Raw genomic sequence first — 26349 nt, 5'->3', positions numbered from 1 at the left:
TCCAGTCCTGGCTCCTGCCAGTTGGTGGTGTGGCCTAGCCCACTGGCTTGCATGCATCTTGACTCTTGTGCATACTAATCAGTGTGACAGCCTAGTCCAGTGTAGCCTATTCCCAATCTCAGCTTTTATGCTCAGCAGTGGAAGCAGCAGCCCAGCAAGGAAGCCCCTGAAGTTCCCCTACCAGGCCTGATCCCAGCCCTGAGTCTTGCAAGTGCCAGCAGGTGTTGTGGCCCAGTCTGAGATGGCTTGCCCTTAGTCTAGGGATTTCCATGTAGGTGCTATAACCTATCCTGGCCTGTCCCATAGCAGTCCCACCTCTTGTTGGTGGGTGAGGTAGGATAGCCCAGCCTGTCTCGACCCCAGTCCTCATGTGAAGTGGTGAGTGTTACAAACCAGCTTGGCTTGGCCTGCACCCATCCTAGCTCTTCTTCATGACTGTGCTGTGGACTGATCCTGCCATATCTGCCTTCACACCCAGCTCAAATGCATGCCATGGGTGCTACAGCTCATCCTGGTCTGTCCTGATCACAGCCCTGGGTCTTTTGTATGTTGGTGGGTGCTTTAACCCGGCTTGGCATGGCCCAACTATAGTCTCAGCTCTTGCTGGTAGGTGTTGTAACTTAGTCTAGCCCATCCAGGTATAGCCTACACCCTGTCCTGGATCTTATGTGCCAGTGGTTGTTGAGGCTTGGTCCACCCTGGCCTGTCCCCAGATCCAGCTCATACAAATGGTGATGAGTGCTTCAGCCTTGCCTTGCCTGTCCTGCCCCAAGCCAAGACTGTTGTGTTCCCCAGTGGGAGCTGCGGCCTAGTAGTGTTGTTCCCCAAGTCACCCTACCATACCTAGTCTTAGCCCCAAATCTCACCCTTGCTGGGGAGTATAGTGGTTCTGCTTGGCATGGTCTGCTCTTAGTCCCAGCCTTTGCATGTGCTGGTGGGTGCTGCAGCATGGCCCTGCCTGGGCTCCTCCAAGCTCCAGCTCCTGTGTTAGGTGGGTTTCTGTTAGGTGAGGTCTGTGGTCCATTTACAGAGGTATATTTACAGAGAGAAGGAGAGACATAGAGAAAGATCTTCTATTGGCTGCTTCACTCAAGTGGCGACAATGGCTGGAGCTGTCAATCTAAAGCCAGGAGCCAGGATCTTATTCTGGGCCTTCCACGTGGTTGCTGGGTCCTAAGGCTTTGGGTCATCTGCTGCTGCTCTCCCATGCCACACGCAGGGGACTGTCATAAATAACATTAGGTATCAAGTAAAAACAGAACATTCTAATTTATAATAAAAATGAAATATGTTAATAGCAATTAAACACATTTAAAACAGTTCAAGAATTTAGCCTACTGGTTAAGATGCTTGTGTCCCTAAATCAGATTGTCTGGGGTTCAAGTCCTTGTGCTGTGGCCAATCCCAGCTTCCTGTTACACAGTACATCAGAAGGCAGCAGGCGATGACGGCAGTCGTTAGACCCCCACCAGCTATGCGGGAGGCAGAACTGAGTCTCGGCCAGCTGTTGTGGGTATCATAGTCATTTCCTGGGCCATTCATTTCCAGGTGTTCAGCCATGAAAAAAAGAAGGCATATGTCCACATAAAGACAAAAAAATTATTCATAGTAGCTTGTAATAACAAAAAAATGGAACAGAACCCAAAGTCCTTCAAATAGGAAGTGGTTAAATAAGTCATGGCACAAAGTATCATACAACTCATCAGACTAGTATAAGGTTGTGATACACAAAACATGGATGAATGTAAGATAATTACGCTGACTGAAAGACGACACATCATAAAAGCATACACACTGTGGAGTAGCTGGGATGCAAACCAGAGCCCTTACGGGATCCTGGCGATTGCAAGCAATGATTGAACCAATAGGCTACCATGCTGGGCCCACAATAAATATTTTAAGTGGCTTATTTAAAAAAATAGCTTATGGGCATATAGACATTATATGATAGTTTATAAATATGTGTTATATGTAGTTATATTTTTCTTTTTTTTAAAGAATTTCCTTTTTTTAAAAAATATTTATTCATTTTCACTACAAAATCAGATATACAGAGAGGAGGAGAGACAGAGAGGAAGATCTTCCATCCCAAGTGAACCGCAGTGGGCTGGTGTGCGCCCATCCAAAGTCGGGAACAGGAACCTCTTCCGGGTCTCCCACGCGGGTGCAGGGTTCCAAAGCTTTGGGCCATCCTCAACTGCTTTCCCAGGCCACAAGCAGGGAGCTGGATGGGAAGTGGAGCTGCCGGGATTAGAACCGGCGCCCATATGGGACCCCGGGGTGTTCAAGGCGAGGACTTTAGCTGCTAGGCCACGCTGCCGGACCCAGTTATATTTTTCTAAAAATACTATTTTATTATGGAAAGTTTTAACATAGGCAACAGTGGGAGAATAGTATATTGAAATCACATGTGTTCATTACCCAATCTACAACATTATAGAATATGATCAGTCTGGTTTTATTATCCCTTTGTTCTCTATTCACATCTCTCCAGAGTTAATTTTAAACAATTCCTAAATATGATTCAATCACACTAATTGAAATTTCATTTAGTATAGTCATTGAACTTAGAAATCATTAGCATATTTCATGGTGACAAATGCTGTATGTTAATAGCTGTTTCATGTTGAGACATTACTGTAAATATCCTTGGTTAATTATTTTAGGTATCAATTCGGCAGGTTCATATTCAGTCACATGGTATTCAGATTGCTCCAGACATCTTCAGTAGGTCAGGAGGGTTCGGATGCTGTGAATAACAATTGAACTATATTAAGTATAATTTTCATGATAAATCTAAATTTACAAATAATCTTAGCTTTTTTAGTTCAGTTTTTTAGTTCAGTTTTTGGGTAGCCTTTCTTTATAGACACCCACTTGGTTAGTTCTAAATTCTCTTGGCATATATGAGAGTTAATTTGGAGACCCTCATTCAACCTGGACAAGGTATTTGTTGCTTCATGGTACTACACAGAAATAAAACATACCAAGTGAGATTCTAGTCTTGAAAGAGTCACTCTTTTTTTGGTCCTTTATTGCCAAGGGATAGTTGGGCACCAAAGAAGAGGTGCTTTTTGAGTTGGGGGTGCTCCTTTCTGAGAAGCTAAACGTTCTCCTTCTTGGGTAATTCCAAGATGTGGGAGCAAAGGGTGGGTTAAGCCTCAAGGGCAGAACTGTTTACCTCAGATACATGCCTACTGGAGCTATGGTATCCAGACATTAGCAAACTGCCAAAATTAAATGGTTCTACATGCAAGTTCTGGAAGTATACACCACTGTGGAGGTATACCTATTTGTGTCCACACCTCACTATGGGCATGAGTACCTGTACTGTTCAGGATATTCATTCATTGTGTCCCATCCCCTTCCCTTGAGGCAATTCCTTGCTTCAATGCAGTTGGCATGCTAGGTGGTGTTACCCTCTCTTGGGCTTCCTGTCTCCACATGGTGAATACATCTGGAAGTATCATTCTCTGTTTTCCCTGTTGCCTCCTTTCCATCTGTTGAGGTAGCCAGGCAGTCGTCTCATGGTTCACAGGGGGAAGTAGGAGATCCTAATGAGGACAGACCCCCTAAGCGTCTGTCCTTCCAGCTGCTTACCAGGAGAGACTATGGGAGATTTACCAACTGATTGATAAGGCATTATAGCATTTTCCATTTGGCTGCAACTTGTCATACATCCCCGTGGTTCTGTTTCATGACTGAGGCCTTCAGAGGAAAGATTTTATGGTTGGAGAAGCTATGAGCACCAGGATTTGTGGTCCAGAGCTTCAACCCACTCAGAACTCAAAGAATATTCTGCCTGCAGATATTGAAATTGAAGAAGATACTGCTGGGCTTCTGCATTAAGTTTACATAGTGTAGCCTAAAAATAGAGTTGTACTTTAAATTGCTTTTTGTTGAACTTCTTTTTATATGTGTGACTAACATATTTGTAAATTGAGGAGATGATATCAGTGGGAATAATTTCTTGGGTTTCTTCATTGGAAATTAGCCTGTGTCCTCTGGTTATGGACCTGTTTTCTTCTTTTCTGTGACGTTTGTTCTCTGGTTCAAACTACTGTCATTTTGTTTCTTTTTTTAAAATCTATTTTTAGTTTGAATTTTGAATTATGTGGTACAATGTCATTTTCACTTTAGGTTCTTCTTACCTTTCTTCTTACCTCCTCTTTTTCACATTGTTACTGCTGCTTTTGATCTTTGCTTCTGTTCATCAAAGCTGTGCTCAATCATTATGACTAATTAATTAATTAATTAATGATTAATTGATCCAGATCAGATCCATTTCCCCAGCCCTTATCAACCCTCCACTTAGGAGTTCCTAGGATGCATGGTAAGTGAGTACAATGGCTAAAAATATGGATCAGAAGGATATCTTATAGGAGCCTGTAACAAAGCAAGTAAATGAGAAAATGAGACTTTTTTTTATGTCTCTGGTATCTGTCACTCACCGGTCATCTCCATAGTTTCATGTGGCTCTGCTTAAGAAAGGACTGAGTGGATGTTCTTTATCAGATTGCTGAGTGTTATGATTCTAGATACACAACACTGTTCTATAGGGATTTGTCATTATACCATAGAAACCTCTCCAGGGAACAGACCCAGTTGTTTTAGGAATTGTTTGTAAAAGTGAAGATCTGTGTCAATTTATATCCTCATTCTGTATAGTAGTTTTAACAGCATATCGTAATTTTAGCAGTATATAGTAGTATGCAAGGTGTCCTTTCTTCCCAATAGTCACTGTTGAATTTTTTTAAGTGCTTCTAATTGCTCTGATGTGGAAAGTCAGGAAAGACAAACTGGTTATTGCTTAACATTAAATAAAAAAAAGAGTTAACATGAAGGTGTTCTAAACCTCTCAATCATCTTTTTGTTAATTTACCTTTTCCCTTGCTTCAGCAGGTCCAGTGCCTCATTAATTTTTTCTAATGGCAGGGTGTGGGTCACCAATGCATCCAGATCAAATTTCCCTTTTTTGTAGTCAGAAACCAGCTTTGAGATGGTGTCTACATTCCAACCTATAATTTGACCAAAATGGCAAAAAATTAAAGACATGGCTCATAGCATTAAGAATGATTACATTAGTGTTTGTTGCTATGAAATTGGTCACATTTTAATTGATTTAAGTAGTTAATTACCTTCCCTCCTCCCTTAATGTTATATTTATAATCTAATTTTTTATAAAAATAGGATTTATTCTCTGTTTTATGTAACTAACTGTAGCAATCATCTAAAAATTTACCTTTTGTACTTTTATGTTGGTTTCTTTCACTGAAAATTGAATTTCAATTTATAAGATATGGTTACATTTCTATATGAACCCTGTTTATAGGTAATTAGTATTGTATAATCTTTAGATACATTCTAGACTATTAATACTTAAACAAATTATTTTCCTTTGCTGCCAATAATCTTCATGTTAGAACTTCAGTACTATTATAAAATAAACTAAAAACTATGAAGAATAAAAACCCACCACCAGGCCTGGCGCGGTAGCCTAGCAGCTAAAGTCCTCGCCTTGAATGCGCCAGGATTCCATACGGGTGCCGGTTCTAATCCCGGCAACCCCACTTCTGATCCAGCTCCCTGCTTGTGACCTGGGAAGGTAGTTGAGGATGGCCCATGTGGAGGCTGTACCCATGTGGGAGACCTGGAAGAGGCTCTTGGCTCCTGGGTTTGGATCAGCACGACTCCAGCCATTGTGACTGCTCGGGAAGTGAATCATCAGACAGAAGATCTTGCTCTCTGTATATCTGACTGTCCAATAACAATAAAATAAATCTTTAAAAATAAAACCCACCGCCCAAACTTGATCCTCTTAAGGTACGGCCTATTATTAGTTCCACTGGAGAAATAGTCAATCCTTTGTCAGTCAAACCGGCTCCAGCAAAAGTACAGGATCCCCAGCCTACCGTTGTGCATTCCACAGTTGCTTTCTGGAAGATAAAATACGAGAATCACCTGAGTATGTAGAGAAGTAGATCACAAATCCCAGTATTACATGTAAAATGCTTTAGAAAAAATTTATACAATTAACATATCAGATAATGAGATTCAAGCTAATGAGGCTGTAGAATCATTACATAGAGCTTCAAAATCTTTTGAAGGTTCATTATAAAAAATTCTAAAAGTAAACCGAACACATTTTTCCCTGAGTTAATGCAATAAATAGATGATATCTATGTAGACAGATAATCGGAATCCGAATGTATATTGTTATATATAATAAGTGGTGACTTGAAATATTCTTTAACACATTAGTATGCACTATAAAATCATATTTAATATGTTAAAGGTTTTAGTTTATTTTATAAATGTAATTTATATACTTATAGAAATGTATTAATATTAAATATAAAGGTAAATAGTATAGATACACATATTAGTGTTTATAATCTCTTATATAATATTACATGGACTATTGTAAATTAACAAATGTCAATATATGATATGCTTAATATGTACTTAAGCAGAAAAACTATTTTTACCTGTTTTATGTATTACAGTTAATTAACTTCTTTATACAGTTTGCTAGAGAATGCTGCCACATTGGTAATATACTTGCTGTTTTATTTAACTTAATAGCTAAATGAACATTTTTTCAATAATTAAAAGAAACCCCCAAATTATCATTTCAAAGTTGGATATTGGGATACCATGTTAAAATTAGAAGTATATTATTTCCAGTGTAATAATATTGAGCTTCTTCAAGGCATCTGAAAAGAAAACCCAACATCTAAAGGGTCATTTATCTTAATGCAAGTAAAGAGTGAATTCACAAAGATAGTATTGGCATTTGTAAGAAGCAATGATTATAGCTAGTTTAATGATCATGATTTAACCTTCAGGTATTAATGTATGACCACTGAACAAAATAAAACTAAGATCCAAGAGAAAGATATACATACCATGACTTCTGATCCACCTGCACAGTCAATAGCAAAATCCACACCTCCATTGGTCATTTCAACAATGACATCCTGGACAGGCTTATTCAGTTCTTTAGGATTGAGGCAGTCAGTGGCTCCCAGGGCTTTGGCTTTTGCAAATTTGTCACTGTTGATATCAATGGCTATGATTCTGGAAGCTCCTGCTGTTTTACAACCTATTATAGCAGAAAGACCTACAGCTCCTAAGCCAAAGACAGCACAGGTAGACCCAGGGGTGACCTGCAGGCAGGAAAAGTATAAAGTAACTATTAAAGCAGCTGGTCTCTCTCCCTTTATATCTCTCTCTTTGACTGAAGAGAGTGTGAGGTAAAGACATGAGTGAAAAACGTTATCACAAGTATAGGAAATCTGCCATTGTAAAAAACTGTATTATTAACTAAGCTGACAGTATTATTTAAAGGTAAGCAGTTATCAACTCATAAAGAATAAAACTGAGTAAAATATTTTAGGTTTTTTTTTTAAAGATTTTATTATTATTGGAAAGCCAGATATACAGAGAGGAGGAGAGACAGAGAGGAAGATCTTCCATCCGATGATTCACTCCCCAAGTGAACCACAACGGGCCGGTGCGCGCCAATCCGATGCCGGGAACCAGGAACCTCTTCCGGGTCTCCCACGCGGGTGCAGGTCCCAAAGCCTTGGGCCGTCCTCAACTGCTTTCCCAGGCCACAAGCAGGGAGCTGGATGGGAAGTGGAGCTGCCGGGATTAGAACCGGTGCCCATATGGGATCCCGGGGCTTTCAAGGCGAGGACTTTAGCCACTAGGCCACACCGCCGGGCCCAAATATTTTAGTTTTTCCTTTGTTATTACCAGCATAATTTCTAAAAATGCAAGTAAGTTGGAATATATGTTACTAATAGAATGTTGGTGGTTATATTGCCTTTTCAATTGTTTTTGATCACCAGTATTTCTTTTAGTGTGAGCTGACTCACTTGATCCTACAAAATTATTAATTCATTTAGAAGTACTAAGTCCAAATTTCTTTGCATGGTATTCAAGGACTTTCAGGACCTGACTTCTGTTTACCTTCCATTTCATCTCCGTGACAGTGCCAGTACAACAGTCACAATAACTTGTTGCATTTTCCTGTCTTCATGCTGTTCCCTCAACATGGTGTTATTTTTTTTTAATGCCCCCCAGTGGCCACAAAGGCTTTATTTTTTCAAACTGTATTTATTTTTATGATGGTTGATTAGGGTGATAAGGGTTAAGGGCTACAGGAAGGTAAGTGAAACCACTATTTTCACATTCTGTTTTTTTGCTTCCTGTATCTGGGGGGAAGGAGGAAGATAAGGAGAGAAACTACACCTAACCTTCCAAACACCTCTGCACCTTGTGATAGGGACAGCCATCTGACACCACCCCAGGGTCCCTGACGTGGGGCATACACAAAGGGTCCAGCTCAAGAGGTTTTGATAGTTCAACAATTCTGAATTACTACCAATCTTGCCACTCCAATCACGATGAAATCTCTCCAGAATCCACTGGTTGACATGGCTCATCTTAGAGTCTCCATTTGCCCAGAGTTTCACTGTCAACATGTGGCTGGGGTAATTGATCCATTTGTTCTGTCCTCCATCCTCCTATGTGGTACCAGGTGTCCTCTGCTGGTTCCAATGGACTGCCACCTGGATATGCTGTTCACTGCTCTGTCTGAGCCATTGAGGGGGCTTAGCTTTGACACATCCACTCCATGGTCAGACCATGGAACCTGCAATTTTCTCTATGGTTGGGTTCTGAGTCCAGCAGTTCAGTTGGAAGGATCCCCAAAGAAACTTCTTCGGAGACAACCCCAGACCTGATTTTTGTGTGTACTTGCCAATACAGGGTCTGGCACAGTCTGTCAGCCCAGTCAGCTTATGCACATACTAGTGGTTGCAATTTCTGGATTAGTTCTGTCTCTAGCCCTGTCTTCTACAAAAATCAATGGGTTTTGGGCCCGGCGGCATGGCCTAGCGGCTAAAGTCCTCGCCTTGAAAGCCCCGGGATTCCATATGGGCACCGGTTCTAGTCCTGGCAGCTCCACTTCCCATCCAGCTCCCTGCTTGTGGCCTGGGAAAGCAGTCAAGGACAGCCCAATGCATTGGGACCCTGCACCCGCGTGGGAGACCCGGAAGAGGTTCCTGGTTCCCGGCATCGGATTGGTGCATACCGGCCCGTTGTGGCTCACTTGGGGAGTGAAACATCAGATGGAAGATCTTCCTCTCTGTCTCTCCCCCTCTCTGTATATCCGGCTTTCCAATAATAATAAAATCTTAAAAAAAAAATCAATGGGTTTTGCAGTCCAGCCATCTCCTGCAAACCTCACAGTTGGCCCTCATGCAATCCAGTGGGAGTTGCAGCCTAGCAGAGTGACACGCAATAACCCCTACCAAGTCTGCCCCCTGTCTTGGTTCCCGTGCCTGCCAGTATGTATAGCAGACTGGTGCAGTCTGTCCCACATCTCCTTCAGCTCTCAAACTTGTCAAGGTCATTGAAGCCTAGTTTGACCTGACCAGCCCCACTGTCTAGCCCACTGCTGCCATGTGCCACTCTCTGTCTTGTCATGCCTGCCCCAGTCCTGGTTCTCATATGTTCACCAGTGGGAGTGGCAACTCAACAGGAAGGTGCCCACTGTTTTCATACTGGGACCATTCCCACTCCCAGATATTGCACTCTGCAGGTGGTTCTGCAGTTTAACTTGACAGAATTTGTCCTCCATGCCATCATCTGCCAGCTGATGCTTGGCAAAGCCTAACCAACCCACACTCACTCTAACTTATGCATGCACCAGTAGGAACAGTTGACCCAGTCTGGCTTTCCCCAATCCAGCTCACATGAGGCCAACAGGTGCTGTAGCCCTGCCTGGCTGGATCAGTCCCTATCCCAGTTCTCATGCTCACCAGTGGGTGGTGGTGCATCAGGGGAGCCCCATGCAGCCCCATACTGTGTTTGCCTCCTCCCTTCCCCTACTGGTTGAGTGTTGCAGCCCAGTCTGGCATGACCTGCCTCACCTCAGCATTTGCCAGTAGGTGCTACAGTCTCACTGGGCCCATCCCATCCCCAATTCTAGCTCATACTTGTGGAGGCTGCAGCCTAGCCCAGCCAAGCCACCCCCCAGACTTGATCCTTATGTGAAGTACCTTCTGTTGCAGCCTGACACTGCCTAAACCACACTCCATTCTGGTGCTTAGATTCACCAGCGGGTGATATAAACTGACCCAGCTTGGTTTGTCCCTGACCTAAGCCAAATGTATGCCGGTAGCTACCATTTCTTGGCCAAGTCTGGGCTGCTCCCTATTGTGGTTCTTGTGTTCCCTATTGTGGTTCTTGTACTCAAGTTCCTCCATTAGAACCTCTCCCAACACCAGATCTTATGCAAAACGGTGAATCCATTGGCCAACCCTACTTAGTCCACCTTCTGTCCTAGCAGGAACAGTGGCCTTTCCTGATCAGCCATCACCCATTCCAGTTTTTGCTGTTGGGTGCTACATCCTAGTCAAGCCTGGTCCATACCCAGACAGCTCACACATGGCTCAGCGGAGGTAGAGACCCAGCCTAGCCCATCCCATGCCTACCCTGTTTCTCACGAGCACCAGTGGCTGCTGGAGTCTAGCCCAGTCTGGCACACCTCAGACCCAGTACACAGTTGTTTTGAGGGACTCTGCAGTCATATCGAGACCAGAATGCAGCTCCCACTCTGCTCACTAGTGGGAACCACCACCTAGCCAGGGCGTCCCCTTAACTCCCCCAACCAGGCCTGTTTCCAGCCATAAATCTTGTGTGTGCCAGTGGTTGCTCTGACTCAGCTTGGCATAGTCCCTCACCTTTAATGGCCTTTGCTTTTGGATGCTGTAGTCTGGCCTGACCCAGCCAGCCCCCAGTTCCAACTCTCAGTGGCAGATGCTGGAACCTGGCCTTGCTTACTCAGCATTCATCCCTGACTTATGCAAACTGGTAGGTGTGACAGCCTAGCCTAGCATGACCTGCACTCCAACTTGGTTTGCACACTTGCCCGTGAGCTAAGGTTGCTTGGCCCTGTCCAGTCCGCCCCCTTCCAAAACCAACCCACACATTTGCCATCCATTGGAGCTACCTTGCCCAGCTTACCCAATCCCCAGGATTAGACCATGTGCTCACTAGTGGGAGCTATGGCCCATCAGAGCAGTTTCCCAAGTTCCCTCACTCGGCCACTCCCAGATCTAGATCTCATGCCTGCCAACGGGTATTAGACCCTTGCCTGGCATAGCATGCCCCTCCATCTTGGCATTGTGTGAGCTAGTGAATATTATGGCCTGGCCCACCCCACACTCTGTTTTAGAATGTACATGTGGGTGTTGCAACGTTGATCTGCCGAGGCTATGCTCAGTCCCTGTACCCATGAATGATTGCAGGTTCCATGGTCATATCTAGCTCAGTCCATCCCCATTCCAACTCTTGAGCTAACCAGTGGGAATTGTATTTCCACAGAGTTGGGTTTACATATGCCCCACAGAATCTACCCTTGGACCAGGTTCTATCATATGCAGGTTAGTGTCATGGTCCTACCTAATGTGACTCGTTCCCTGTTCTGACATTCAGTCAGGTACTGGGATCTAGCCCTGCTAGACATGTCCCTAGCCCCAGCTTTTGCATGGGCTGGTATGTGGTGATCAACAATGTTCCATGCTAACAAACCCTACTCAGGACTCCCATGTGGGCTGGTGTACCAGTCTGACATGTATGGATCTTTCAGTCTCTCCTCTCCAAACAAGCTGGTCTCAGTCCCCTCACTTACCTGCAAGTACAATGATCCTGTCAATGGGAGTCCCACAAAATTCATTCCTCACCTACACGCACAGTGACCTTAACAATGAATGTCCCTAGGCAGTAATTCCATACCCCCAAAACCCCAGAGCTTGCTTCTGGGTGGCCATCGAGTGAAGCCTGGCACCAGTTGGTGTTGTGGTTTCCTGCAAGCCCAAGATGGCAGTGGCAGGTGTAGCCAGGGACCAGCCTAGCTCCCAAGAGATCCCTTTACAGTGTACTTACTGTGAAGGGAGAAAACTCTCAGGCCTAGGCAAGGCTTTGGACTCGCTCACTGCTTAGCAGTGGTGGCTGTGGCCAGGCCCCCAAGCATTGAGTCCAACCTGGCTCAGGTATCCCTAGCAGCTGCCACGCTGCTGGGAGCTCCCTCCACCCAAGCCCTGAGGTTGAACTTTGTATTTTTTCTTTAACTAAAGTATAACCTATGTTTTTAACTTTGACTGAAAGAACATTCTGTTCATGAAAGTTGTCTTGATTCTTTCATCAGAAATTAGTACCCACATTTTTTTGCCCTTTTCTATGTTTTCTCTATTCAATTGATTGATTGTATCAGTAGTTTTTACAGCAGACTTTATGTACTGCATTGTTAGTAAAAAAATCTGTATGTGAAGTCTTTAGTAAATGCTTGATACAGTAAAATAAATGGAGACAATATACAAGGTAGTATAACTGGAATGATATTCTATAGAGGCTGTAAAGAGGCAGAAAATACACGGAGTATTTTCTGTGCATAGAAAACACATTAAATTATTGTATGAAAAATACATTAATTAATGTTTCTAATGAATATGGAAAGCTTTCTAAGTGAAAGCATAATAAAAGGAAATAAAGAATCTGTCCAACAGAAGTGTTAATAAATATTTAGTTGTAAGCAAAATTACCAAGGGACAGATGGAATAGTTTAATATATGTATAGTAGGTATACGTATGCTGGCTTTTGCTACTCAGGGGAAATGAAAAATATATATTTTACAGCTATTAAGAACACTGCTCTCCATATACCATGGCCTATTTACTATAATATTGTTGCACATATTTAGTATATTTTCAAATATATTTCTGTAGGGTTGAGTTAAAATGTAGCTGATGTGTCTCTTTAGCAGTACATTGTAGTTTTCCCATTGCAGCAGTGTTGTAATTGGATCCTCATGCAAGCTCAGAACAGTAGGTGGAATCCTCTAAGCTACTTGGATAATACAGCTGACCATTGTGTATTAAGTGCCTTTGCTTATAGCACCTAGAGGAAGGGTCATTATAAAGCAATCCTGCAGTTTGCAACTAGGGAACCCAGAGTGGGTACTCCTCTGTTTATCAAAACTGGTACAGAGTGTGTTCATGGTTTCAAGAAACTCTGTGAGCTGTGGTTTAGTTGACAGTAAATTAGGCCAGCAGGCTAAAACTCTGGTGGTGCTGGATGTTATTGCTTCACTTTTCTTTACAGAAATAAGTTAAGCTGTTATAACTCTTGCTTCATGGTTAGAACTGCTTATACTTAATTTCCTTTAATTTCCTTTAATTCCTTAATTTCCTTTAATGTCTTCCTAACAGATTTATGTTTTCTCTCTGAGTAACAGTTGAGATTTTTTTCTGGGTGGATCTCTTTGTTGACAGTGAATAGAACAAATTCTGGGAATTTAAGGAAACTTAGATCAGATTAAAAAGAAAGACATACAGTTCCACTTCTGAGTATGTATCTAAGGAAAATGAACTTATTATGTGGAAGACATGTCTCCATACTTGTGTGCATCCAGTGATGGACCACAATCTATCTGTGATATAGTTTATAACATGTACTGGGTGCCAGCTATGTGCTATGTGCTGGATCAGACGTTCTATACATGTAGTATATGGTTTCCTCATCTGTATCAGTATCTATCCTAGGTATTATTCCAAAGAGGTTAAATAACTTACCTAAATTACAAAAACAAAACAAAACAAAACAAATAACACAGGTTGAGTGAGGTTAATGGACCCTGGCTCCTTCTTGTAATTTCTGTGTTACACCAGCCCATGTTTAACTATTTACCTTGGAATCGTTGATTGCAGCACCATAGCCAGTAGAAAAGCCACATCCAATCAGAAAAACCCTCTGTAAATTTGCATCATCATCTATTTTGACAAGATTAATATCTTTTATCACAGTGTACTGAGAGAAGGCACTGACTCCTAGGAAATGGTAAATGGATTTTCCTTTGCAGGTAAACCTGCTGGTTTTGTCATCCATTAGTTCTTGTTCAGTGATAGGGGTTTTCAGTTCACTAGAAAATTAAAAAGGGATAGTTGAAGATGGGGAAAGTATATGGGACACTGATCATCTACCTACAAAATATGCTGGGCAGTATACATTTGTCATAACTTTGTAATGTGAAGAAAATTGAGGAGACAGCTTGAAACTTGTCACATTAATATCTGTTCTGTTAGCAATAGTTTCAAGATAATAACAATAAATGTATTGACTACTTCTTGTATGCAAAAATTCTTTTAAGTGTTTTGTTTGTGCTAACCTTTAAAAACTGAGGAGAAATTCAGATATAATATAAAGATAGAAATGACAGTGTTATGTACTTACCTATCAGGTTCTGTAACTACCAACTCTTTGCGCATCTTATTTCATCTGTTTACCCCTCCACAGTATAAATTTTCTTACTCTTATTGGCCTATTTTGAAGCAAACTCCAAACATCACAATTTATGCTGTAAACACTTCAGTATGTAGCCCTAAGATTCTTTGTGTGTGGGGGGGTCTACCTTTGTTTTTGTTGATACATCTTTTAAAAATATTTATTTATTATTATTAGAAAGGCAGATCAGATTTATGGAGAGAAAGAGACAGAAAGATCTTCTGTCCATTAGTTCACTCCCCAAATATCTGCAATGGCCAGAGCTGAGCTGATCTGAAGCCAGAAGCCAGGAGCTTTTCTCTGGGTCTCCCAGAAATGTGCAGGATCCTAAGGCTTTAGGCCATCCTCTACTGCTTTTCCAGCCCACAGGTTGGGAGCTGGATGGGAATGGAGCAGCTGGGACATGAGCCAGCATCCTTATGGGATCCCAGCCCTTGCAAGGTGAGGCTTTAGCCACTGAGCTATGCACCAGGTCCCTGGTTGATCCAATTTTAACTGTATACTTCCTTTTCTACTCTACCCATTTTTCAACTTACTATTTAGTTTTTGAAGAAACTGATTTATCTGTCCTGTAGAAGTTTTTCTTGTTGTGGGTTTTGCTATTACATTTATATAATTTGGTTTAACATGGTTTGTGTATCTGCATTTTCTCCTAATTTAGCAATTTTGACCTAACTTCTTGTTGTGATTCAGGTTTTATATCTTGGGTCACATATTTTGAATATAATTGTGTATATTTTGTGAAAGGAATGTGAAGCTTGTCAGAATCAAAATGGAGTCACATTTCATACTAAGCTGACCGTCAGGGAAGGACCACAATCTTACTGTGGTATAGTTTATAACATGTACTGGGTCACAACTACATGAAATCACATATCAAACCTAACTGATACAGTTGGGAGATTATGAATAATGAGTTCTTATTCATTATTGCCTGATAATAGCTATCAGAAAAAGACTTCCTGAGCTACATAACACAAAGGTAAACATGACCATACGTAAAAAGCAAAAAGTACCTCTTCAAGGATATCTGTCCAGTGTTACACTAAGGTCACGCTGGTTATTAATCTTTGTGTTCAGAAATTATTCTTTCAGAAGCTACTTCATTTTTGTATTTGAAAAATTTCTCTGCACAGCCTCCTTGAATATTTTTTTTTGGTTAACTGTGGCATGAATAGTTTCACTGAAGTGTGCTGGTATTTCTATGGTAATGTTCTGTTATTCCCAAATCAATATCATTCTTTATAGAGAATCCTTATTTTGATTGTATTTCTCAATTTAGGTTGGTAGTTTCTTCTGGAGGGACATAATAGCTGATTATCCCCCTTTGTGTGATATTATAAAGAAGTTATAGTCTTGGTCTGAATCCATCATTTAATTAAAGTTTTGCAAAAGAGTGTCACATTAATTTGTTGAATATCAGCAACAACCTTAGGAAGCAAACATTATTATTCTCCCCATTTTATAGTTGAGGAAAATGAGGCACAGTAATAGATGTGAATATTGCAGGTTTAGCTTTTACAGTAATTAGTTTCAACTATCATTAGTGAGAATTTTATTTTTCCTTAGTCTTAGCAAATCAAAACAAGGTGATTAAGATTTAGATTTTGCCACTATATTCTCTGGGTGAAAAGCCTGACTCTAACATTTATACCTGTGATGCCTTGAAGTAAATGACTGTGCTTTGTTGCCTCCTTTTATCCTGGTCAAACTAGCTGCTGATGGTTCAGTGATATATTTATACCTCATATTTGTGTAACCATCAATAATTTATCATATTTTTGATACTTCAATGAAAATGTCCTTCAGCTACTTTCTTCTTTTCCTTAACTTTTTGTGTGAATTATTCTGTGTTGATATATGTAGTTCAAGTTCAGTGATTTTTACTTGTTTATGTTTATAGTATTTCATTATGTTACCACATAGCAAGTTGGTAATCCATTGTCTTATTTATAGGCATTCTTGCTATTTTGAAGTGTTAATTATTCTTAACAGTATTGCCATGAACACTGTAGCATGTGTCTCTTTTTGTACATTTGCAACAATGTCTAGTACACATTTAGAATAGAATTGGTAGGTGGGATATTAGCACCTCTTCAACTTCATTTAGATGTTATCAACTTGCTGTCCAGCATATATATGCCAATATATGCTTAGTGCATAGTGCTTACCTGAACTTTGTACAAAAATTTGTGAGTGGACTCTGGCAGAACTTGCATTTTCTACAACGAGGTAAATAAAGGGGAATGACTTTGTCACCTAGAGAGAAAAGCCATATGTTACATGGTACCTAACATGTTACTCACTTTTTTCTAGGAGATGAATCAGAGGCAAGTACCATTCTTTATGGCATACATTTTATATTTAAAGCAACATTCTAGGTTGCTACGTTATCAAATTACCCTACAAGATGACAGATTCCTCCCAATACTATACATTTTGCCATGTATCACTGTGCTCTGTATTAATGTCAGATAGATGCAGAGTTCCATCTAACACATTGCTGTCTTTGTAACTTTATGCTGTAACTATTTATTTCTGATCATCCAGTATTGAATAGAATATCCTTAGATAAGAGGAGAGGTTAGGACTACCAGGCTAGAAATGGAGTAAACTTTTACATTCACCATTTAGCTTCACTTTCATATTATATATTTATCTATTTGTTAAACTCAACTCTATATAATGGCTTATGTCCTTTGAAAACTAATATCTGGTGATGAGAATCCACATTTACTGTTAATTCAGCATTACTATGAGCTAGGCTACAATATCTTACATTATGCTCTGGATAATACTCTAGGAAACAAGAGCACACAGCCAGTAAACAGCAAAGTTGTGACTAAAGACTTAGATTGTTGTTAGACTGCTTCATGACTACACAACTTCTAGTAGTTTGCTTCCATGATTTTGTATGGAAGACGATCTATTAGTATCTGGAACATTTTCTTTAAAGTAGGAGAGTGATAAGATTAATTTTGCCAATAAAATGAGGATTACAGTTCTCGTAATCTAGTACTGATTGGTCTGTTTTAAAATGTGACATAAATAATTTCAGTCACTGGTGTGTATTTTTTGGGCACTATTTCCATTGTGAATCATACTATTTTATAATACATTAGAATTTATAAAATGCTTTTTACTTAAGCTAAGTTCTTATTCTTTATATAATAATAAAAGTTTTATGTTTCATGTAGATAAAGCTGTTATAAAACATTGTATGTATCCTGTGAAAGTATAAATTTATGGCAACCTTTGCTTCTTCAGACAATTCCTTAGTATTATATATAAATAAAATGATCACGATTAGGGGATTTTGTAATTTTAATTTCAACATTTCTGTTCCATTGTTAGACTTAGATTGTGTGTGTCAGGTTTGCTTCTGAAAAAATGTTTCTATTATCCAAATAGAGATCAAGTATGTCATGAGCCTAGGACAGAAATTATCACCAAAATCACCTGACATACTTATTTAATTGGGATAAAAAACTGAAATACCTGGTTTGAAGTTGGTCACTCCTGGCCCAACACTTTCGACAATTCCTGCACACTCATGGCCAATGATAACTGGGAGATGGGCCTCCTTCAGTGCAGGGTTGATCCCATAGGTGTCAGAATGGCACACACTAGCAGCAATTATCTAGAACGTAATCACATACTTGATCATGTTTCTGCCATTATGTTAGATCTTAGTATATAACTTTGGGTTCATTGTCAGCTTGAAGCATTGTCATACTTCTTGAACTTAATAGAAGTTACATTTTGAAAAAAAGAATAAATAAAAATATACTTAGATTCATTTTTCTCTTATGGTATACCTTTTTCTTTTTACCTTCCATTGTTGTCAGAAAATCTCAAAAACAGAACTGACAATTGCTGTCTCCGGGAGAGAAAAGTAATCAGAGCTATTGGAGTAAAGTTAAAGTCTATTAGGAAAAAAACAAAAAAAAAAGAAGGAATGGGAGTTTCCAGGATTTATTTAACAGTTGTTTAGACTATGTGAAATGAAGGTGTAGGTGAAACAGACATATGAAATGGAAGTTATTTACATCAATTACCAATGTATCTCTATTAGTTTTCTTCAAAATGCTGTTCATAAAGATGTCCCATCCACGTTCATGTATAAACTAAACCCTTAACATTGTGGACCTGAGGAAAGTTAAGTTTGAGTAGTGCTGGGAGATATAGAGATGTCATTGAAACTTACTATGTTCAACCCAGTCCCTTCCTCTCGCATCCAGCGCACTTGTGTCTCCCAGGGTTTCCGGTCCTTGTTTTGGACCTAATTCCATATTTTTAAAAAATAACATTTTCTGGTGTATGGCAATTGGAGGACAAAAAGAAAAGCTAGCATCCTAATCCAAAGGGAATTGCTTTGTCTTGTTCTTAGTGTTTGTGATTTATGGTAAGCTAGTTTAATTAGATTTTAAGTTGGCTAGCAAGCATTACTAAAACAATTAATGATTTAGCACTCCTTTTGGAGTGTCTATTCTTACCTGAACCTAAAAGTATAACTCCCCCATAACGGAAACTCTAAGACCTCCCAGTCATTCTCAGAGGGATTGAATTGACAGAAACCAATTCTGTACTTAGGTTTCTGTCTGCTCAAGACTTGGGACAGTTCCTCCTCACCTTAACTCGAACTTCATGAGCCTTGGGGGGAGCTACCTCAACCTCTTCAATGCAAAGGGGCTTTCCGGCTTCCCAGGCAATGGCTGCTTTGCATTTAATAACCTGAAAGAGAGGTGAAGTGGGAGAAAAACAGAGAGAAAGGGAGAATAATTTAAGAAAAACTTAAATGTCCTGTTGATACAATTTCATGAAATAGTTTTTGAAAAAAAAAAGATGTGAAATTTTACATTATAGTTTTTCTGACTTTTGTTTCTTGAGGTGAACAGGTGTATTCAAATTTATCCTAAATGTAATGACTTGATTTCTTTTTTCTGTGAAAAGGTAGATATGCTTATAGAGTTCATAGGGCTTTGTTAATGATCCAGTGGTGTTTGTTGACTCAACCATTTGTAATCAGTTTTGAGTTGCCTCCAATCTTACAGCTCTGACAAAGATTTATTACCTAACTACTCAAAGTATAGGCTTCATACTAGGAGTTATGTCACTTGGGTACTTTTTAGGGCTGACAGCTTTCCAAATCCAGTAAATCAAATTTGAATTTGAATAAGATCCCCAAATGCCTTATTAAAGTCTAAGGTGTGAGTTTATGATTACATGCATTTTCAGAACAATGTGTATTAGTAGTTTTTATGTTTATAAGAATTTGCACAAAAATGCATGAAAAGAAATGGAACATTTCAAGACTCTATAACTCATACATCAAAATTTTTTTCTATTTTCAAATTGTATCAAGCAGAGTTAACATGGAAAAAAATTTAAAAGAAGCAAATCTAATTCTCCATCCTAATGATATTCTTTCTTTTGATATGATTTTCCCAAAGTCTTTTACCACGTGAATATATGTTTTTCAATAGTTTCATTAAATTTTAAAATATTTTTAGATATCATTATTTCATTACAGATGAAATATATATATCAATTACAAGAAGTTTCAAAATCAAAGGAAAAACAAAATTAGTCTCTAATTTTATCACTCATGCTTTTTGATCGAATTCTTTTTAAGTATCCCAGATAGGATCATAAACTATGAAAAAGTTTTACTTTTAGTTGGCTTTTGCCTACTTAATTATATGAGCATTTTTGTATTTGCCAACATTATTTCCAACAAATACATATTCTAGTTTATGGCTGTAGCATAGTTTCTTTAGTCTCCTTTTCCCTAGCAAGTAAAATAATATTTGATTGAATACCCTGTAGTAAACATCTGATAGATCCACGGTTTTTTCCTTGTAACAATTTGCTAGTATTGAGGCTACTCTTTATCCTCTTTATCCTTTTGATTAATTTCAGATTGGTATAGTTCTCAAAAAAAAAAAACTTTTAACAAATGTACACAGATAAAAAAAATTCACAAACTAAAATATCAGCTTTTTCTCTTACTTTGCCCTTGGTGTCCATTTTTCTTTGGAAAACTTGCTTTGGAAATTTCTTTCTGATTTGAGGAGGCTTCCACGTATCCCCTGGGTGCTCTATGTCCCATAATGACCTGTCTTAATAAATATCATTTCTCCTGTCTTATTCTCCAATCACTTTGCTTTGTTGTTCCTTTGGTCTGAACTCTGCCCACTTCCTGCCAGAGTATTTGTGTTGTCATTTCAGCTGCAAGCCCTTTGATCCCAGCCAGTGTCAAGATTTCTTTAAACTGTTTTTTATGTTCAAATACAAAATAATGGAGAAAATATATTAAATGTTTGAAGACGAATTAACAAATTATCACAACCATGTTAATCATATCATTTCATATTCCGTGGTTTTGCTAGTATTTACTTTTTCTATATAATCATGTAGTTTTATCTATTCAAATTTTAAGGAATGAAATCCTATAATAATGTTATGTATTCGTTCATTATTTGCAGTATGTATTTCTTTTTTGTCTTTTTTCTTATCAGTTTGTGAGATTCTTTGACATTGCTTATAGCTTTAATTTATTTTCATTGCTGTAGAATATTCTATTAAAAAATTTACTATCACTTGTTATTTATTTTCCTTTCTGTTTGTTTCTGCTGAATCAATAATTGTGTAAGTTAGCTTATTCTATTGCACATGTGCTTTAGTTTCTTAAGGGAAAATTTGGGATTGATATTCAGAGTCTGCACACTCCATTAAAGTGATGCCAGCTTTTAAAATATAGAAGTACTTTTGTTCAGGTCAGTAAAACACCATTGGCCTGCTGATGTGGAATGATTCTGGATCTCACAACTTAGCAATCCTAGGACCTCTGTGAACCAATACCCAGTGATCATTTCCTGGGCTGTGACCACTATTGTTATGAACCAATTCCCTAGAATCATACTTGTGTGGCCATTTGTGAGAAGTAGAGTATCTTGAACGAACTGTTAAATACTTTTAGTAGGAGTAGATTCGCCAGGTCTTCAGCTGTTATAGTTAATCCAGAAGAGATTGCAAATTGGCTGCACCCACTGCAGCAGTTATTGAAGTTCTATGGCCCCACTCCTTGCCCATGTTAAACTTGCCTTGCTCATCTAAAAAATGTTTTGATCATCTGAGTTATTTACTTTTGTTTTTAATTTGTATTTTTCTGATTTTTAATGAGCTTAAGTACCAATGGTGTACTGGTGCCAGCTCATACTGATTTTTGGTGTGTACTAATTCTGTTCTAATGGGAAATGCTTAAAATTATTATGAATTTATTTAATTCTAACTGTTCCTTCTGCTTTTGTTATAAATATTTTAAAGTTTGATATTTATGTAGGCAAATGTTTCTGCTTTAAGTAGTTTAATATAAATTTATCACCTTTATGTCAGAATATTTTCCATATCTGCCATTATAAAATGGTTCAATAGTTTTCCACTGTTTTTAAAGATATAACTAATACTATATATTATTGCATGTTAATTTTATTAAACTTTGAAAAGGTATAGTCTATTCTCTTTGTTTCTACTTCTTCACCACTCACATTTACCTTCTAAATTGGTCTGGCTATATCCTTTTTATTGAAAGTGTGTTGTTGAAAGTTGCTAGGAGAATCTTCTTATTTAAAAAACTGATCTTTCAGGGAATTCTTCCATAAGGTTCAAGCTTTTTATCTTTTGCCTTTTCTCTTGGTTTCAATTGTATATTTTTTCCAGATTCTTTCCCTTTGATTCACTTTGGAGATGCTCCTAAGCATCTCTATTTTAATAGAGTTCATGTCCACAAAGCAATAATCTCATTATCTTCCTTGCACTTTGAAATGGCTTCTTTTTACAGCTTTCCTGTCTTAACACTAGCATCTCTATTCTTTTTCTTTTTTAAAAAATTAATTTTTAATTGGAAAGTTAGATACACTGAAGAGAAGGAGAGACAGAGAGGAATATCTTCTGTCCTTTGATTCACTCCCCAAGTGGTTTCAACAGCCCTCCCCGACTGCTTTCCCAGGCCACAAGCAGGGAGCTGAGTGGGAAGCAGAGCTTCCTGGACATGAACTGGGGCCTATATGGCATCCTGGTGGATGCAAGGTGAGGACTTTAGTTGCTAGGCTAGCTTGTTGGGCCCTCTTTCTAAAGCCTTCCCTGAGTGCACTTTTTTTTTCTCTCATCTGACTTTCATTTTTAGTGATATTAATCTGAAAGGAAAGAAACTGAAATGAATAAAGATTGCAGGATAGGGTGAGGATGAATTTAAACATACAGAGAAACGTTAGCCAGGCTGAAGCAGAGAGGGAAAATTCCAGGAAATAGGAGAAGACAGACCGACAGCAAAGGGACACCTGGAGACTGATGGACTCAGGAAAGCAGAGGAAATAATAGTGTGGTGCTGCAGTGACCTGATACTCAGCGGCATTTCTGAGTGGCAATCTGAACTCTACTGGCAGTCGTAACTCCACCAGCAACCAGATGGGAATGGTAGTGCACTGGGAACAGAGGAGGTGAACCCAAACAAAGAAATGGGTGGATTTCACATCCCAAACCCCCCAGTAGAGCCGAATTGGGTGCCATCTTGTGTAGGGAGGCAATGGTTATGGGACAGGACTATGCATACACTAAACTAGGAGCAAACTCATTTTGGGCTGAATGAATTGTAATGTTGTGGCATCCTTCAGGTTCCACCAAAAATAGGACTGGGTAGCCCCCAGACCTAATGGCCAGCAGTTCAAGAACTCCATGAGTTTCACATAAGGCACCATTTTGTACAGTGTGGCAAAGGCTTACACTGCAGGAACAACAGTGAGCTACACATGCACTATCATCCTGGGACCTGCACAAACCAGACTGGGAGAAACGTACAGACAATGCAGCAGCAATAGCGCAGGATCACAGAAAGTGGAGTGCTGACCAAGGAGCTGTGCTACACAGACCATGGTAGAAGTCTAACATAAAAGCACAGATCTAAAATTTGCTGGAGGAAGTGGTACAAGTGTCTGCAAATAAATAACTGTGTACCAACCACAATAAGTAAATTCAAACTGCAGACCAGTGGGTGACACAGCTTAGAAACCTGCCCTAAGGAGAAGAATCTGCTAACCAGAAGTACAATGACCAAAAGAAGAGACAAAGGCACAGTGAATATTACTGAAGACTCCCCTGCAAAGGAGCAAAAGTCTTTGCCAACCTCAGAGTTCACTGAGGAAGACATGAGAAAATAGGAGACACTTGTTTATAAAGCTTCTTATCGACAACAAGAAGCAAGTAAAGCAGGAGTTCAAGCAATTTAAAGAACATGTCGCCTAGTAAATGAATCAAATGAAAGCTGATATATCAGAAATTCAGAATATAGTGGAACAAACTATGAGTACAGTGAAGAGTTTCCAAAATAGGATGAAGAAAGAATCTCAAAATTAGAAGATATTTCCTGTCACCAGGGGGAAACAACCGAAAAGTTGGAAGCAGGGCTGGATCAGGCTAAAAAACGTATTCAAGAATTGAAAGACACTATTAAAATGCCAAATAAAAGAGTTATGGGAGTCCCAGAAGATGCAGAAAGAGAAGCTGTGTTTACAAATGTATTTAATGAAATAATAAGGGAAAATTTCCCCAATCTAGAGAAAGAATTGGAAAACAAGATCCAGGAGGGGCACAGAACTCCCAACAGGCTTGACCAAAAGTGATCTTCATCACAACACGATAATCAAGTCCTCTTCAATCAAACATAAGGAAAAGATTCTAAAATGTGCACATGAAGAAAAATCAATTGACCTATAGAGAAATGGCCATCAGTCTCACAGGAGACCTCTCACAGGAAACTCTACAGGCAAGAAGAGAATGGAGTGACATATTCCAGATTCTAAAGGAAAAAATTGTCGGCCCAGGATAACATATCCAGCAAAGCTATCTTTTGTCTTTGAAAATGAAATAAAATTCTTCTACAGTAAAGAAAATTTAAAAGAATATGCCTGTTCCAAACATGCCCTATAAATGATACTTAAAGATGTTTTCTTGGCAGAGAAGAAGAATAGGGCCCACCAAACCAAAGACTAATCCTTGGCTTTTGAACATGATGGCATCTCTATATTTAAAAAAAATAATGGATTCTTCCTATGAATATGGTTTTATCTTTTACGACATTTGAATTCAGCCTTGGATGATCAAGATTCTCAAAGTTTTTGGCCCTGCGTGGTAACCTATCGAGTAAATACCTCGCTTTGAATGCCCAGGGATCCCATCTGGGTGCCAGTTCTAATCCCAGTAACCCCTCTTACATCCAGCTCCCTACTTGAGGTCTGGGAAAGCAGTCGAGGACTGCCCAAAACCTGGGTACCCTGCATCCACACGGGAGACAAGGAAGACACTCCTGGCTCCTGGCTTTGGGTCGGCTCAGCTCTGGCCATTGCTGTCTCTTGGGGCGTGAATCAACGGACTGAAGATATTTTTCTGTCTTTCCTCCTCTCTGTATATCTGGTTTTGCAATAAAAATAAATAAATCTGGAAAAAAAGATTCCCAATGTTATATGTACCTTTAAAAATGTTACTTCCTGAATCCAGTTTGCTTGGTATGGGGGCTTTGTCCATCCAGCCTTGTGCTAATGGCTGGCTTAAAACTCACCTCAGGGCAAAGGAGAATATTATTATTTTCACATACCATAACTGCCATCACCACCACCAAAGATAATGTTATTTAAATAAACATAATGTTACCTACTCATAAAAATATAGCTGTTAAATTGTTGTGCAGGAATCATAACTAAATGTCCTAACCTATCTACGACATGTCCAGCTGTATAGTAACCAGGTCTGAATCAAAGGGAACAGTGAAGAGAAATTCTTAGGAATAATGGGTTAGCTAAGAGGCAAGGATAAGTTGGAAATTCAGAAACAGACCTTTGTCCTGTTGGTGATCTGGGCTTCCTCTAGAAGTTTCCTAAATCTTGCTTATTTATAGTACACCCCCAAACTAGGACCTGCTATTTTTTTTTAAAGATTTATTTATTTACTTGATAAAAATTTTATTTATTTAAAATTTAAAATTTATTTAAACATCATTTTAAAGATTTATTTATTGTAAGATGGAGAAATTTATGTTGTTTCTGGGTTGGCAGGATCAACATTGTGAGATTTATATATTTATTTGAAATGCAGAATTATAGAGAAGAGCCAGGTGCTTCATCTGCTAGAATTTGTTTGTCTCTTTGTCAGTTGAAGGACATTTGAGTTCTGAGTATCAGTGTTTCAGGACTAGAACAAGAGAGTCTCATGGTGAATTCCATTCATCTGTTCATCTATATTTCACAGAGTGATTTGCAGGGTAATTGTTTCAGGATGTCAGATCAAGGGTGGACCTGGACCCATCCTGCTAACTTCTGTGCAGTGTTTCTGCTTGTTTGAACACTTACCACATTTTTGTTGTTGTTGTGTTGTTGTTTTTACTGTCTTCAGGGTTTTTTTTTTTCCCACTCTTAGACTGATTTTATCACGTGCCTATAATATTCATTTACCTGTATCCAAAGGATAATCAGTAATTTTTCAAGAATATGTGATGTAAAAGTTGACTGAGGAGAGAAAGTTGCCCCACAAGGAGCATGGGACCACCACACAAGTTTAGCAAGCATGTCTGTCATGGTGTTTAGGCTATGTGAAGTTCTTCCTTTGGGTCAGCCAGTGCTCTCAGAGTGGAGTCACTTGACACATCAAAGGTATTTCTGCTTTCCAAAAAAGAGGCTTTGAAGTACCTGTTTCATTAAGGACTCAACTGAATTTCTAGTCAAATGATCCTTGCTCCTGTAATCTCTATCTGCGAGAAGGAAAAGGAGAAACATTTTTCTTGTTAACTGAGTGATTTTTAAAAATTATCTTATTTTGATCATCTTTACATATAACTAAGTGATTTTTATAGCAGTTTATTTCTTTTAAAAATAAATGTTTTGTTTGAATATTCTGTTGCTTAAGAGATCAGTTTGATTTAAATTGTGTTTTGGTTGCAAAGT

General features: G+C 39.1%; 1 protein-coding gene across 1 annotated transcript; it reads right to left on the bottom strand.

The window, feature by feature from the left end:
• Positions 1–2570: 2570 nt before the first annotated feature.
• On the bottom strand, positions 2571–20386 carry LOC131480768 (alcohol dehydrogenase class-2 isozyme 2). Its single transcript, XM_058666705.1, has 9 exons — positions 20369–20386; positions 18989–19090; positions 17855–17996; positions 16528–16615; positions 13763–13994; positions 6909–7169; positions 5801–5936; positions 4883–5018; positions 2571–2749 (listed from the first exon to the last, which is right to left on the bottom strand). The coding sequence occupies exons 1-9, from the start codon at positions 20384–20386 to the stop codon at positions 2725–2727; spliced, it is 1140 nt and encodes a 379-aa protein (XP_058522688.1). The 3' UTR covers positions 2571–2724.
• Positions 20387–26349: the final 5963 nt, after the last annotated feature.

Source organism: Ochotona princeps, chromosome 7 (genome assembly GCF_030435755.1).
Source record: "Ochotona princeps isolate mOchPri1 chromosome 7, mOchPri1.hap1, whole genome shotgun sequence".
Classification (NCBI taxonomy): Eukaryota; Metazoa; Chordata; class Mammalia; order Lagomorpha; family Ochotonidae; genus Ochotona; species Ochotona princeps.
Note: the sequence above shows the minus strand (reverse complement) of the source record. Positions and strands in the feature narration are given on the sequence as shown.